This window comes from Heptranchias perlo, chromosome 42, assembly GCF_035084215.1.
Source record: "Heptranchias perlo isolate sHepPer1 chromosome 42, sHepPer1.hap1, whole genome shotgun sequence".
Lineage (NCBI taxonomy): Eukaryota > Metazoa > Chordata > Chondrichthyes > Hexanchiformes > Hexanchidae > Heptranchias > Heptranchias perlo.
Window position 1 is genome coordinate 11274105 of NC_090366.1, and position 15352 is coordinate 11289456.

The following is a 15352-nucleotide window of genomic DNA, read 5'->3' on the forward strand; positions in this document are numbered from 1 at the left end:
TCAAGGGCCCTTGTTACAAACCCCTCCCCCCCCCCCCCCCCCCAAGGGCCCTTGTTACAAACCCCTCCCCCCCCCCCAGGGCCCTTGTTACAAACCCCTCCCCCCCCCCCAAGGGCCCTTGTTACAAACCCCTCCCCCCCCCCCCGAGGGCTCTTGTTACAAACCCCTCCCCCCCCCCCCGAGGGCTCTTGTTACAAACCCCTCCCCCCCCAAGGGCCCTTGTTACAAACCCCTCCCCCCCCAAGGGCCCTTGTTACAAACCCCTCCCCCCCCCAAGGGCCCTTGTTACAAACCCCTCCCCCCCCCAAGGGCCCTCGTTACAAACCCCTCCCCCCCCAAGGGCCCTCGTTACAAACCCCTCCCCCCCCCAAGGGCCCTCATTACAAACCCCTCCCCCCCCAAGGGCCCTTGTTACAAACCCCTCCCCCCCCCCCCAAGGGCCCTTGTTACAAACCCCTCCCCCCCCCCCAAGGGCCCTTGTTACAAACCCCTCCCCGCCAAGGGCCCTTGTTACAAACCCCTCCCCGCCAAGGGCCCTTGTTACAAACCCCTCCCCCCCAAGGGCCCCTTGTTACAAACCCCTCCCCCCCAAGGGCCCTTGTTACAAACCCCTCCCCCCCAAGGGCCCTTGTTACAAACCCCTCCCCCCCAAGGGCCCTTGTTACAAAACCCCTCCCCCCCCAAGGGCCCTTGTTACAAACCCCTCCCCCCCCCCAAGGGCCCCTGTTACAAACCCCTCCCCCCCCCCAAGGGCCCCTGTTACAAACCACCCCCCCCTCCCCCAAGAGCCCATTACGAGCCCCCACTGCTGTGAGCCTGGATATAATATTCTGGGGTCACGCTACTGAGTGGAAAGAGGACGGGAGCGGGGGGGTCCAGCCCGTTAGCGGTGAGACTGAAGGTGTCGTGTTGGGAGGGGGGGTGGGGGGGGGGGGGGGAGGCTGGGGGAGGCCGAGGTGGGGCCTAAACGTACATGCCCTTGGACACAAACTCCTGGCTCTGCCGGTGTTCCTCCGCCGGGTAGGAGAGCTCGTTGTAGATGGGGTTCTCCTGCTCCAGGTAGTCGCCGGGAGAGCTGTCATTGGGTGATTTGAGGCCAGGGGCATCACCAGGTTCATCGTAATACTGGGTCAGCGTCTGGAGAGGAGGAGGGAATGACAGAGGGTCAACAGTCAGCAACTCAACGTCTCCCCTCCCTCTCCTCGGGCCGCTGGTTCACTGACCTTGAACCCCCCCCTCCCCCCCCCCCCACCCGCCCTCCGAATCCAGGCGGTGAGCGCCGGCCGGCCGGCTATTCGACCACGGCGGCATCGCGGCCACCCGCCTCTCTCGGTCTCGAATGTAAAATTCTCATCCTGGTGTCCGAACCCCTCCGCGGCCTCCTCCTCGTCCCCCTCCCTATCTCTGTAACCTCCTACAACCCTCCGAGATCTCTGCGCTCCTCCCATTCTGGCCTCTCGCGCATCCCCCGATTTCCATCGTTCCACCATTGGCGGCCGTGCCTTCAGCTGCCTGGGCCCTAAGCTCTGGAATTCCCTCCCTAAACCTCTCCGCCTCTCTCTCTCCTCCTTTAAGACACTCCTTAAAACCTACCTCTTTGACCAAGCTTTTGGTCACCTGTCCTAATATCTCCTCATGTGGCTCGGTGTCAAATTTTGTCTGATTTACGCTCCTGCGAAGCGCCTTGGGACGTTTTACTACGTTAAAGGCGCTATATAAATGCAAGTAGTTGTTGTTGTTGATGGCATTCAACCATGCTCCAGCCCAGGTGTGTCCAAATGTTTGCCTGTGTGGGCCTTGTCCCATGAAGCCTTATGGGACACGTATAAAGTGTCAATCCCTGTCCCCTGGCTGGAGAGTCTCCAACTGGGGGCATAGTCTGAAGACAAGGGGTCGGCCATTCAAGACTGAGATGAGGAGTAATTTCTTCACTCAGAGGGTTTGAATCGTTGGAATTATCTACCCCATGCTCGGTCGTTGAGTATATTCAAGACTGAGATGGATAGATTTCTGGACTCTAGGGGAATCAAGGGATATGGGGATCGGGCGGGAAAGTGGAGTTGAGGTAGAAGATCAGCCATGATCTTATTGAATGGTGCAGCAGGCTCGAGGGGCCGAATGGCCTACTCCTGCTCATATTTCTTATGTCCTGATTAATTCCCAGATATCTCGAGTTGTTGATACAAACAGATCTTGTTATCTTATTGGTCGATGAACTGGAACAACGTTTAGAACGGCCCCTGACCCAAAACTAGGCTTCGAGGAACAGATTGGCAGGGTTCAGGGGTCACAGGTGGAGGACCCCGGCTCCAGCTGACCTGGGGAGTGCCTGATACTCGGTGCACAAAACTGATAAAGAATAAGCTCCATATATTTCCCGTGCACTAACATCACCACTGAGACATCATTTGAGGGAACAGATAAGGTCAAACAAGTCATCACGAGTTTAAATCTTTGATTAAGCGCTGTGAAAAAAGTACTAAAAGTTCTCTTTCTAGAGAAAGAGAGAGAGAGAGCCAGACAGAGAGAGACAGGCAGAGAGCGCGAGAGAGAGAGAGAGAGAGAGAGAGAGACAGGCAGAGAGCGCGAGAGAGAGAGAGAGAGAGAGAGACAGGCAGAGAGCGCGAGAGAGAGAGAGAGAGAGAGAGACAGGCAGAGAGCGCGAGAGAGAGAGAGAGAGAGAGACAGGCAGAGAGCGCGAGAGAGAGAGAGAGAGAGAGACAGGCAGAGAGCGCGAGAGAGAGAGAGAGACAGACAGGCAGAGAGCGCGAGAGAGAGAGAGAGAGAGAGACAGGCAGAGAGCGCGAGAGAGAGAGAGAGAGAGAGACAGGCAGAGAGCGCGAGAGAGAGAGAGAGACAGACAGGCAGAGAGCGCGAGAGAGAGAGAGAGACAGACAGGCAGAGAGCGCGAGAGAGAGAGAGAGACAGACAGGCAGAGAGCGCGCGAGAGAGAGAGAGAGAGAGAGAAAGGCAGAGAGCGCGAGAGAGAGAGAGAGAGAGACAGGCAGAGAGAGAGAGAGAGAGAGACAGGCAGAGAGAGAGAGAGAGAGAGACAGGCAGAGAGCGCGAGAGAGAGAGAGAGAGAGACAGGCAGAGAGCGCGAGAGAGAGAGAGAGAGAGACACAGAGAGCGCGAGAGAGAGAGAGAGAGAGACAGGCAGAGAGCGCGAGAGAGAGAGAGAGAGAGAGAGAGACAGGCAGAGAGCGCGAGAGAGAGAGAGAGAGAGACACAGAGAGCGCGAGAGAGAGAGAGAGAGAGAGACAGGCAGAGAGCGCGAGAGAGACAGACAGGCAGAGAGCGCGAGAGAGAGAGAGAGAGAGACAGGCAGAGAGTGCGAGAGAGAGAGAGAGAGAGAGAGAGACAGGCAGAGAGCGCGAGAGAGAGAGAGAGAGAGAGAGAAAGGCAGAGAGCGCGAGAGAGAGAGAGAGAGAGAGAGAAAGGCAGAGAGCGCGAGAGAGAGAGAGAGAGAGAGAGAGAAAGGCAGAGAGCGCGAGAGAGAGAGAGACAGAGGCAGAGAGCGCGAGAGAGAGAGAGACAGAGGCAGAGAGCGCGAGAGAGAGAGAGAGAGAGACAAACAGGCAGAGAGCGCAAGAGAGAGAGAGAGAGAGAGAGACAGGCAGAGAGCGCGAGAGAGAGAGAGAGAGAGACAGGCAGAGAGCGCGAGAGAGAGAGAGAGAGAGAGAGAGACAGACAGACAGAGAGAATCTCGCACTGGCTCCTCCATTCTCCCTGGCTCCATGGCACTTACCATCCCATTGCCATCTTCTCCATTAGTTTCAAAGTAGGTTGTGTTGAGGGGAATGCTCTCCATTTTATCAGCCTCTGTTTTCTCAACCTAAAGCATACGGTAAGTTTAAACCTTGCAGTAAGTACAACACCCCAACCAAAAGAGAACAAGCTTTATTTGTACATCCGAGAAACTTTGGCGCTGGGTTATCCCGTCAGCTGTCGACCAGGGCTCAGTGGGCCTCTCTCTCTCGCCTCGGAGTCAGAAGGTCGTGGGTTCGAGCCCCCACTCCAGAGACCTGAGCACATAATCCAGGCCGACACTCCCAGCGGGAGCGCCGCACTGTCGGAGGTGCCGTCTTTCGGATGAGACGTTAAACCGAGGCGCCCCCGTCTGCCCCTCTCAGGTGGGACGTAAAAGATCCCGCGGCCATTATTTCGAAGAAAAGCAGGGGGGAGTTCTCCCCGGTGTCCTGAGGCCGATATTTATCCCTCGACCAACATCATTAAAAAAAAACACAGATGATCTGGGTCATTATCACGTTGCTGTTTGTGGGATCTTGCTGTGCGCAGATTGGCTGCCACGTTTCCCACATTACAACAGTGAGCACACTTCAGAAAGTGCTCCATCGGCTGTGAAGTCTTTTGGGACGTCCTGAGGTGTTGAAAGGCACGATATAAATACAAGTTTGTTCTTTCGAAACAATAGGAGCGCAATTGAAGCTGAGAATACCTTACCTTTCCGGCTTCTGTCAAGGTGGCTTTCGGGGGAGGAGGCTTGTAGTTTGGAGGCTCGAAACTTCGACAAAAAATAAACGGATATATCAGGTGAAGGTTAGATATAAACAACAGAAGGGGAATAAAATCAGAGTAAACAAGAGAGTTCTCTAAGTAACTTCCTGAATGTCAGTGCACGGCAAAGACTTCCTTTTTTAAATGAGCACAATCCGTCCCCACTGCCTGAAGGAATACTGGATCACTGAGTAATGGGATGTCCGTGATTTCCCCCCTCACACAGTGAGCTCCTGATCTCACGGTCACTTTTAATGAGGCCAGATTTTTTTTTTTTCTTTTAAAACTGATATCAAATTCTCAAAAGGCCATGGTGGGATTTGAACTCACGGCCCCTGGCATCACTAGTCCAGGCTTCTGGATTGCTAGTCCAGTAACATAACCAGCACACCGCCGTACTGTATGAAATATTAAGGTATCCAGGGTGGAGCACCCAGTTTGGCAGATGGAGTATAATGTGGGAAAATGTGAACTTGTCCACTTTGGCAGGAGGAATAGAAAAGCAGAATATTATTTAAATAGAGAGAGATTGCAGAACTCTGAGGGATCTGGGTGTCCTATGCAGGTATAGCAAGTGATTAGGAAGGCAAATGTCATTTATTGCAAGGGGAATGGAATATAAAAGTAGAGATGTTTTGCTCCAGTTGTACAGGGCATTGGTGAGACCACATCTAGAATGCTCTGTGCAGTTTTGGTCTCCTTATTTAAGAAAGGACATAATTGCTTTGGAGGCGGTTCAGAGAAGGTTCACTCGACTGATTCCTGGGATGAGGAGGTTATCTTATGAGGAAAGGTTGGACAAGTTGGGCCTGTGTACACTGGAGTTTAGAAGAATGAGAGGTGATCTTATTGAAACATATAAGATCCTGAGGGGACTCGAAGGGGTAGATGGTGAGAGGATGTTTCCCCTTGTGGGAGAGACGAGAACTAGGGGCCACAGTTTAAAAATAAGGGGTCTCCCATTTAAGACGGAGATGAGGAGAATTTTTTTCTCTCAGAGGGTCGTGAGTCTGTGGAACTCCCTTCCCCAGAGAGCGGTGGAGGCAGGGTCATTGAATATTTTTAAGGCTGAGTGAGATAGATTCCTGATTAACAAGGGAGTCAAAGGTTATAGTAGGTAGACGGGAAAGTAGGGTTGAGGTCACAATCAGATCAGCCATGATCTTATCAAATGGCACAGCAGACTCGAGGGGCCGAATGGCCTACTCCCGCTCGTAATTCGTATGTTCAGGGATTAGGGCGTCCAGTGAGCAGGATCCAGGGAAATCCTCTGAAGTTCTCACATCCGTGGACTCCCAATTTGGGTTTTCGTAGAAAGGCGGTAAGAGTCGGGAACGCTGGGGAATGGAACACTGCCTCGTTACAGGCCTCGCTATCGACCACTCGCCCGGCTGATACAGCACAGGGTCTCGGCAGGGCCTCACAGGAGCATTACCAGGCAACAGGGGCACTTCCTAGCCCCCCTGGACTGGCACTTCCTGTCCCCGCCCCCGCCCACGGCACTTCCTGTCCCCCACCCCTCCTGTCCCGTCCCGTCCCGTCCCCCATCCAACAGTTGCACTCTGACCTCTGAGCGAGATTATAAATGTGAGCCCGTCTTGACCTGGGGGAATGAATTTAACGTAGGACCCCCCCCAAGGCCAGCAGGTGGGGGTGACGTCCATCCCATCAGCCTTGGCTGGGGTTGAACCCGGGCACCGAGAGGTGAAAGGTCAGAGTCCAACCCACTGCGTTCCTCTCTGAAGTGGAGGGAATGAAGTCAACGCACATTTGAAAATAAAAGCTCTGTACTCACTCCTCATCATCATCACCAGTCGCATTCTTACGTTGCTGCTTAAATATCAACACAGCTGTGACCAAGACAGTTAGGACGACGATCGCCGCAATGATTCCACCCACAATAGCTCCAGTCGTCGAGCCGGATTCCAACGGGACCTCTGAAACATGGAGAGAAACGAGAGACAGCATGAGTCATCGCACCCCCTCTACACTGTCCCGTCAAACACCCCCAGGGCAGGTACAGGGGGTTAGATACAGAGTAAAGCTTCCTCTACACTGTCCCATCAAACACTCCCAGGGCAGGTACAGGGGGTTAGATACAGAGTAAAGCTCCCTCTACACTGTCCCATCAAACACTCCCAGGGCAGGTACAGGGGGTTAGATACAGAGTAAAGCTCCCTCTACACTGTCCCGTCAAACACTCCCAGGGCAGGTACAGGGTTAGATACAGAGTAAAGCTCCCTCTACACTGTCCCGTCAAACACTCCCAGGGCAGGTACAGGGGGTTAGATACAGAGTAAAGCTCCCTCTACACTGTCCCGTCAAACACTCCCAGGGCAGGTACAGGGGGTTAGATACAGAGTAAAGCTCCCTCTACACTGTCCCGTCAAACACTCCCAGGGCAGGTACAGGGGGTTAGATACAGAGGAAAGCTCCCTCTACACTGTCCCGTCAAACACTCCCAGGGCAGGTACAGGGGGTTAGATACAGAGTAAAGCTCCCTCTACACTGTCCCGTCAAACACTCCCAGGGCAGGTACAGGGGGTTAGATACAGAGTAAAGCTCCCTCTACACTGTCCCGTCAAACACTCCCAGGACAGGTACAGGGGGTTAGATACAGAGTAAAGCTCCCTCTACACTGTCCCGTCAAACACTCCCAGGACAGGTACAGGGTTAGATACAGAGTAAAGCTCCCTCTACACTGTCCCATCAAACACTCCCAGGGCAGGTACAGGGGGTTAGATACAGAGTAAAGCTCCCTCTACACTGTCCCATCAAACACTCCCAGGGCAGGTACAGGGGGTTAGATACAGAGTAAAGCTCCCTCTACACTGTCCCATCAAACACTCCCAGGGCAGGTACAGGGGGTTAGATACAGAGTAAAGCTCCCTCTACACTGTCCCATCAAACACTCCCAGGGCAGGTACAGTGGGTTAGATACAGAGTAAAGCTCCATCTACACTGTCCAATCAAACACGACGACTACTTTATATTATTGTATGTGTTTTGGAAAGTGAGGTCTATTTCAGAGGAAGCACATTAGGCAGGATGATATCCCCTTAGCGGTCGAGCTCGATCATTATTAACTCGTATTGTTTGGTTGGCTAAACTATTACAGAGTAACGGAGAACTTACCAATCTGCGGACTGCAATGATTGAGGGCTGGAATGTTTAGACAGTGAATGTCACGGTTTTAACAAAGATTATCATCCTTCCTGGGTAAGTCCAGGTGAATTCCCATCTCCCACCCTGAATGGACCAGTTTTTGGCTCATTTCTTTCACCCTGAAGCAAACACTAATATTACAGTTAAAAAAAAGTCTACTGGGAACGCCTCGTGACTGTACTGCACCATTACTAACCTACAAAACAGAACACAAATCCTGCGTTGGAGAGTTGAAAGTTAATAACTATAGTAACCGGTCGATAGACCAGAGGGTTGAGTGGAAACACGAGGAGATGATGGAACATGAGCAAGGGCCGGGCAGTGGGGGAGGAGTGCGTATTGTCCCACTCTGGATGGTTTCTTATCGAAGGGAGTGCAGGGCGAGAACGAGCATCGACCCTTGAGTGATTAATGTAGAGTTATAGTACTTACTAATTAGCCATTGTATAGTAAGAATACAGGATGCTTTGGAGCAAACACGGTGTCCTTGATAAGTCGGAGACAACTAATCATAAAGGGAGGGTAGAAGGAGTTGGACACACGAAGATCTGTCTATGAAATATAACAGTTACCATTTTCTAGTAAACGACCCGTATATAAAAAGGGGAGAAGTTGCAGGGCTCTAAAGACTTTGCGTTTCTTAATTCGAGTGGCTATTTCCCCACGGAGACAGGAGGAGATCACGAATTGACACGTGACACAATTAATCATGAAATGCCACGATGGATTTGCTGGGATTTTTTTTTCTTTTAAATAGGTGGCCATGGGTTTTGGGACCGCCTGGGCGTAGACGACACACGATTACTGACAACAGTTCTTTGACATAAAAGTGGCTTCGCAGAGCTACGGAGCAGCCTTTTCTGGGAATGTTTTGGTGCAGGAGATCCAGTAGTGTGTAGAACTTAAGACCTTAACTGCAGGTATCAGCGTGGGGACGATTTGGACTAAAACTCTGCCTCTCAAAGGCTCGGCTTTAACCTCTTTAGTCATCTGATATCTTCCGAACAGAGTGCTTGGAGGGAAGATATAAGCATTGCCTCCAAAAAGTAATTACAAGCACTCTTCTGTCTCTCCTGTAAAACCACCAAGCCGAGGAATAATCTGTTTGTGAAATTGAAAAGATAAATTAATACGAGTTGCTGTTCAAGCCTTCCAGAAGGGAAAATTTACCTGAAGTTTAAGGAGATAATCAAATTTTATTTTAAAAAGAGGGAGTCTGATTTAAATGGATCCTGCCCAAAGCTTTGTATCAAGATAAGTCCTCAGTCCAAAGATACCAGTCCAGTTTGAACCTGTTCCTGGTGTCAAGGAGGGGAGACCGCTGCGTTAAAGGCAACGAACGGCCCTCATCTTGCAGACTGGATTACTCTCGGGAATTGGGATAATTTTCAAACGATATAGAATGGACTCAGGCACAACATGGCGGGATATTTTTTTTTTAAAAAGCAGTCCGAGAGGAGTTCAAGTAAAATAAACCAAAAAAAGTGCTGATAACCAGGACCAAGTTGGGAATTTTATTTTAATTGGGAATGATAATATTGTATTTGGACAGTAAAGTCCCTCCGGGGCTCATGAATGAGATGAAAAGATGATATGATGGGATGTGTAAAGTTGGATAAGAGGAAATGATTGCGAATATAAGATAGAAATTAAACCACCAAATGAGAATTTTTCTACTGTCATTTCCTTAGGTGACTATGGACGAACTTCAGGAACTGAACCAAAGGGTTAGAGAAAGGACATGTGAGAGCATCCATGAGTAAGATAAACCACCTAGGCATGATTCACCGAAAGATATCAATCTGGTATTGATGCACATTCTAGTGAAAGTCAGGAAAGTGTAGTTGATTGACACTTTCTCTCGAAGATATTTGTGTCCTTGCCTATACTAACGATGAGAACACTGCCTGGCCACTACCTGAGACATCAGGACCATGTAGAGGGACTTAAGCAAAGACCTCCAGACACCCACTCCGATCGTTTGATCAGTAAACCTGAAAGCCCGAGAACGGCTAGTATTTGATGTCACGTATGACGTGACCGTGGGTGCGTGTGATATGTTGCGTGTGAGGCAGTTAGTCTGCGGAATGCATGATAACTGTCCACTGAAGAACGGGGTCTCAGACACTTGACAACAGCACGACATGAAATGGTTAACGTGGCCCAGGAGACCGAGAAGCCTTTTAATCAAGGCACTGACGCACGCTCCTTAGAGAAACCGGCTAATTAATGAAACAATCAGGGTAGAGTTAAACACTGGTAGCTAGCAGAGGGATTGAAATTAAAGACAGACAAAGAATTTGAAATCCTAAAATTCATGGTCGGGTTCCTTGACAATGAAATTGGGACAAATGAGCACCAGGGAGATATAATAATCAACCAGAATATCCACAAGATGGATATTAGTAAAAGGAGAAGAATCTTTCAACGCCATGATTTCTTGATAATATGGTACACTGTAGCTTTCCTCGGAGGGTTAGTCCACAATGGTATCACTGGGATAAGACTGTCAGAGAGTTTGACTATTCAATTAGTCGTTTGGCTATGGGACTTAATAGCAAGAAAATTAGACAATTGATGGATAATCAGTACGTGAAGGAGGAATTGAGTAAGAGATAGTGATTGGAAATTGCATTTGGAAATTAAGGAGGACCTGGATGAGATACAGGTGATCAGATCAAGACTAGAACACGACGAGAAGCACTCAAGGTGGGAGCCGTTACTAGAAATGGCCACCCCATTGCACTAGGGTTAGGGATCAGCCACTGGGGTTTTGAATGTTGCACCCCATCGTGGCCTCACAGGGATCATTAACCCTTTGCCGCTGGGCGAAGAAGAAAACAGCGTTGAAACAGCTATCAGCAGAGCAACTGAAACCTATACTGCATACGCAGCCCGCCTCGCCCCGCAAGAAGGCATAAGAAAAAATAAAAAGTGGTGAATAGGTTGGACAGTTGAGAGTTAATAATCAAACTGAACTATAGTAACCGGTCGATGGACCAGAAGGTTGTCTGGGGCGGACAGCGACCATAAGTGATTAATTAATGTAGAACTATAGTACTCACTAATTAGCCATAGTATAGGATGTTTTGGAGTAAAGACGGTGTCCTTGATAAGTCGGAGACAACTAATCATAAGGAAGGGTTAAGAGGAGTTGGACACATGAAGGTCTGTCTATCTATGAGATATAACGTATGTTACTATTTGTAGTAAGCAACCATGGTATTTAAGAGGGAGAGGTTGCAGAGCTAAGTTAGGTAGCTGGAGAGAGAGAAACCAGATACTACCCGTGTACTGTATGGACTGATCACCTATGCTGTATGAATAAAGTATTCATACAGCATTCGGCCTTCGAGACACACGACAACGCAAAATCGTCGAGCAGAAATTGATAGCCAAGTTCCGCACCCATGAGGACGGCCTCAACCGGGATCTTGGGTTCATGTCACGCTACACGTTACCCCACCATCGAACAAATGTTATCTGTTTTTAATATAATGGGTCATTTGCTGGCTCTCTCTGCCTTCCGGATGTTTCTGCCTCTCTCTGTGTTTTTTTTCTCTGTTTTTTTTCTCTGTTTTTTTTCCCTGTTTTTTTTCCCTGTTTTTTTTCCCTGTTTTTTTTCCCTGTTTTTTTTCCCTGTTTTTTTTCCCTGTTTTTTTTCCCTGTTTTTTTTCCCTGTTTTTTTTCCCTGTTTTTTTTCCCTGTTTTTTTTTTTGTTGAATGTGTATTCGGGGGTTCTGCAGGTGACACCTCTCTGTCTGAACACGGTGATTGCCTTGGCAACGGGCAGTTGCAGGGGCAGTCTGTAAACACCATGTATTGTTCAATATGTATAAATGCGTAGGCTTCAAGGAGCTCTTGAAACATTTGCCTGAGGAAGGAGAAAATCTCCGAAAGCTTGTGAATTTAAAATAAAATTGCTGGACTATAACTTGGTGTTGTAAAATTGTTTACAATTGTCAACCCCAGTCCATCACCGGCATCTCCACATCATGAATAAAGTATGAATAAGGGGAACGGATAGGGTGGATAGAGAGAAACTATTTCCGCTGGTTGGGGATTCTAGGAGTAGGGGGCACAGTCTAAAAATTAGAGCCAGACCTTTCAGGAGTGAGATTAGAAAACATTTCTACACACAAAGGGTGGTAGAAGTTTGGAATTCTCTCCCGCAAATGGCAATTGATACTAGCTCAATTGCTAAATTTAAATCTGAGATAGATAGCTTTTTGGCAACCAAAGGTATGAAGGGATATGGGCCAAAGGCAGGTATATGGAGTTAGATCACAGATCAGCCATGATCTTATCAAATGGCGGAGCAGGCACGAGGGGCTGAATGGCCTACTCCTGTTCCTATGTTCCGTATTCTCCACCATCACATGTCTCGTACTTCCTCAAAGCATATTGCTGTGAAGGGGACTAACATCCTGTTACTGTTCCGATCTCTGACCGATTTTTATTTAATTAATCTCCAATACTTCTTAGCTTTGATTCAGAAGCCTGGGCGAGCCAGCAAGTGGTGATTAAGTGACGTCAAGTTTGGATTTAAAAAAGAGGCAAGGAGTCCCAAAGTTTGGAGGCGCTCCCTCCATTGAAACCAGGGCTCACTGTATTCATCTCCGACTCCAACTCATTCAGTCCCAGGAACCTCCAAAATTTGGAACTCCTTCCCTCCCCGCACCCTCTCCCTCCCCGCACCCTCTCCCTCCCCCCCGCCCAGTCTTCCATTCTTCCTGCAACCGACAGGCTCTTAAAATCCAAACTGGACCTCATTTAATCCACGAGGGAGAGTGTGTAAGATTTGGAGTTTAAGCGGAACGAGAGAGAGAGTGGACATTGTCTATCTTATCTGACCTACATCATATTTTCTATGCCACGTTTTTTCCCTGTTAAAAAGTAACTTTCAAGTAAGTGCTACTGGACAGTTATCCTACAGGTTAAACAGGGGGGGGTCCATAAGTAAAATGGGCTCTCATTGGCCGAAAACCGACCGGCAAAGACTGCACTTCCAGCCAATCAAAAGCCCAGATATTAAAGGCTGACCTTCAACGGTGAAATTGGCCACTCAACAAATCGAAACGTTGGGGCTCACCAATACCTGGACTGGAAAGCTCCATACTGGAAGGGTTAATGTACACCAAAGCTCATGACTCCTCCCCGGGGGCTCAGCCTGGTAAGCCCCCTTATATGGTCATAAAGGCCAGGAAAGTTCCACAGTTTTGTGTATGAGTTGGCGAACGGCTGCACTGTACTTGGCCTCAACAGAACTGGGTTCAAGAGGGGAAGACACCAGCCAAGGTTTCATGACTCAACTATTCCACTTCTCTCCTGCTCCCCCCCCTCCCATCTCAGTCAACATCAGCTCATCCAAAACTCTGCTGCCCCGTATCCTAAATCACACCAAGTCCTGTTCTCCCATCACCCCCTGCGCTCACTGACCTACATTGGCTCCCAGTCCAGCAATGCCTCGATTCTAAAATTCAAATCCTTGTTTACAAATCCCTCGCCCCCCCTCCCCATCTCTGTAACCTCCTCCAGCCCTACAACCCTCCGAGATCTCTGCGGCCCCTCCAATTCTGGCCTCGTGCGCATCCCCCGATTTCCATCGCTCCACCATTGGCAGCCGTGCCTTCAGCTGCCTGGGCCCTAAGCTCTGGAATTCCCTCCCTAAACCTCTCCACCTCTCTCTCCTCCATTAAGACGCTCCTTAAAACCTACCTCTTTGACCGAGCTTTTGGTCAGCTGTCCTAATATCTCACGTGGCTCGGTGTCAAATTTTGTCTGATTCACATTCCTGTGAAGCACCCTGGGATGTTCGTACTACATTAAAGGCGCTACATAAATGCAAGTTGTTGTGGTTATTATAAAGGGGCCACAGTCTATCAGCGGCTCGACGGGAATCGAATATGGACAAGGCCACTTAACTGGACCAGCCATATAAATACTGTGGCTACAAGAGTAGGTCAGAGGCTGGGTATTCTGCAACGAGTGACTCACCTCCTGACTCCCCAAAGCCTTTCCACCATCTACAAGGCACAAGTCAGGAGTGTGATGGAATACTCTCCACTTGCCTGGATGAGTGCAGCTCCAACAACACTCAACAAGCTCGACACCATCCAGGACAAAGCAGCCGGCTTGATTGGCACCCCATCCACCACCCTAAACATTCACTCCCTTCACCACCGGCACACAGTGGCTGCAGTGTGTACCATCCACAGGATGCACTGCAGCAACTCGCCAAGGCTTCTTCGACAGCACCTCCCAAACCCACGACCTCTACCACCTAGAAGGACAAGGGCAGCAGGCACATGGGAACAACACCACCTGCACGTTCCCCTCCGAGTCACACACCATCCCGACTTGGAAATATATCGCCGTTCCTTCATCGTCGCTGGGTCAAAATCCTGGAACTCCCTTCCTAACAGCACTGTGGGAGAACCTTCACCACACGGACTGCAGCGGTTCAAGAAGGCGGCTCACCACCACCTTCTCAAGGGGCAATTAGGGATGGGCAATAAATGCCGGCCTCGCCAGCGACGCCCACATCCCATGAACGAATAAAAAAACAACTGCTGCTACCACACGGACGAGTTGTAGATGCAGCTCGCCACGCACAGCCCTGATAAACACATCAACTTATCAGAGCATAACGTATCAGGGTGCTCAATGACATTCCATCGCGGACAGAGGATCCCCAATCCTGATACGTTCAGATACAACATCACAGTCCCAGCGCATGTTGGACCCAAGCAATGGTGTTTGGAATAGAAATCTGCACTTTAGTACAGCGTCTCAACTAAAGATCGAGCACCACCGTATCTCACCTTGGAAGTTCAGCAAGTATTAGCAGATCAACATCGCATGTTTATATAGCTCCTTTGACATAGTTTCAAAAAAAATCCCAAGTGGCTTCACAGGAGCCTTAAAACAGACTAAATTTGACACCGAGCCACATAAGGAGATATTAGGACAGGTTGATCAAAGGGGTAGGTTTTAAGGAGTGGCTTAAAAGGGGAGAAAGGCAGAGAGGTTTAGGTAAGGAATTCCAGAGCTTAGGGCCCAGGCAGCTGGCTGGAATCTGATTATTCTCATCATTTATCTGGATAGCTATTTCGGAAGTGATATAGAAAATAGGAGCAAGCAGGAGTAGGCCATTCGGCCCTTCGAGCCTGCTCCGCCATTCAATATGATCATGGCTGATCCTCTATCTCAATACCATATTCCCGCTCTCTCCCCATACCCCTTGATGCCTTTTGTGTCTAGAAATCTGTCTAGCTCCTTCTTAAATATACAGCTCGACTGGTACTGTTTTAGGATGTCTTGTTTCGGCTGATGGGTAGTGCAGTGGTTCTGTCACTGGACTGGTAATCCAGAGACCTGGACTAGTAATCCAGTACAACGCGAGTTCAAATCCCACCAAGGCAGTTTGAGAATTTGAATTCAGTTTTTAAAAAAGTCTGGAAATAAAAACCTGGGATCTGTAAAAACAAAACCTGTGGTAAAACCCAACTGATTTACTAATGTCCTTTTAGGGAAGGAAACCTGCCGTCCTTACCCGGTCTGGGCCTATATGTGACTCCAGCCCCCATGTGGTTGACTCTTCACTGCCCGCTGAAGAGGGCCTAGCAAGCCCCTCAAACCCGCTACCAGCGGTTCAAGAAGGCCCACC

The 15352-nt window shown here is 49.5% G+C and overlaps 1 protein-coding gene across 1 annotated transcript in view; it reads right to left on the minus strand.

Moving 5' to 3' along the window:
• Positions 1 to 759: 759 nt before the first annotated feature.
• pvrl2l (PVR cell adhesion molecule related 2 like) overlaps positions 760 to 15352 on the minus strand; it is a 65962-nt gene continuing 51369 nt past the window's right edge. Inside the window, exons 6-9 of the mRNA XM_067975277.1 lie at positions 6314 to 6455; positions 4465 to 4525; positions 3749 to 3835; positions 760 to 1137 (exon numbers count right to left, since the gene is read on the minus strand). Of these exons, the coding sequence (XP_067831378.1) occupies positions 964 to 1137; positions 3749 to 3835; positions 4465 to 4525; positions 6314 to 6455 (464 nt within the window). The 3' untranslated portion in view covers positions 760 to 963. The remainder of the gene's footprint in view (positions 1138 to 3748; positions 3836 to 4464; positions 4526 to 6313; positions 6456 to 15352) is intronic.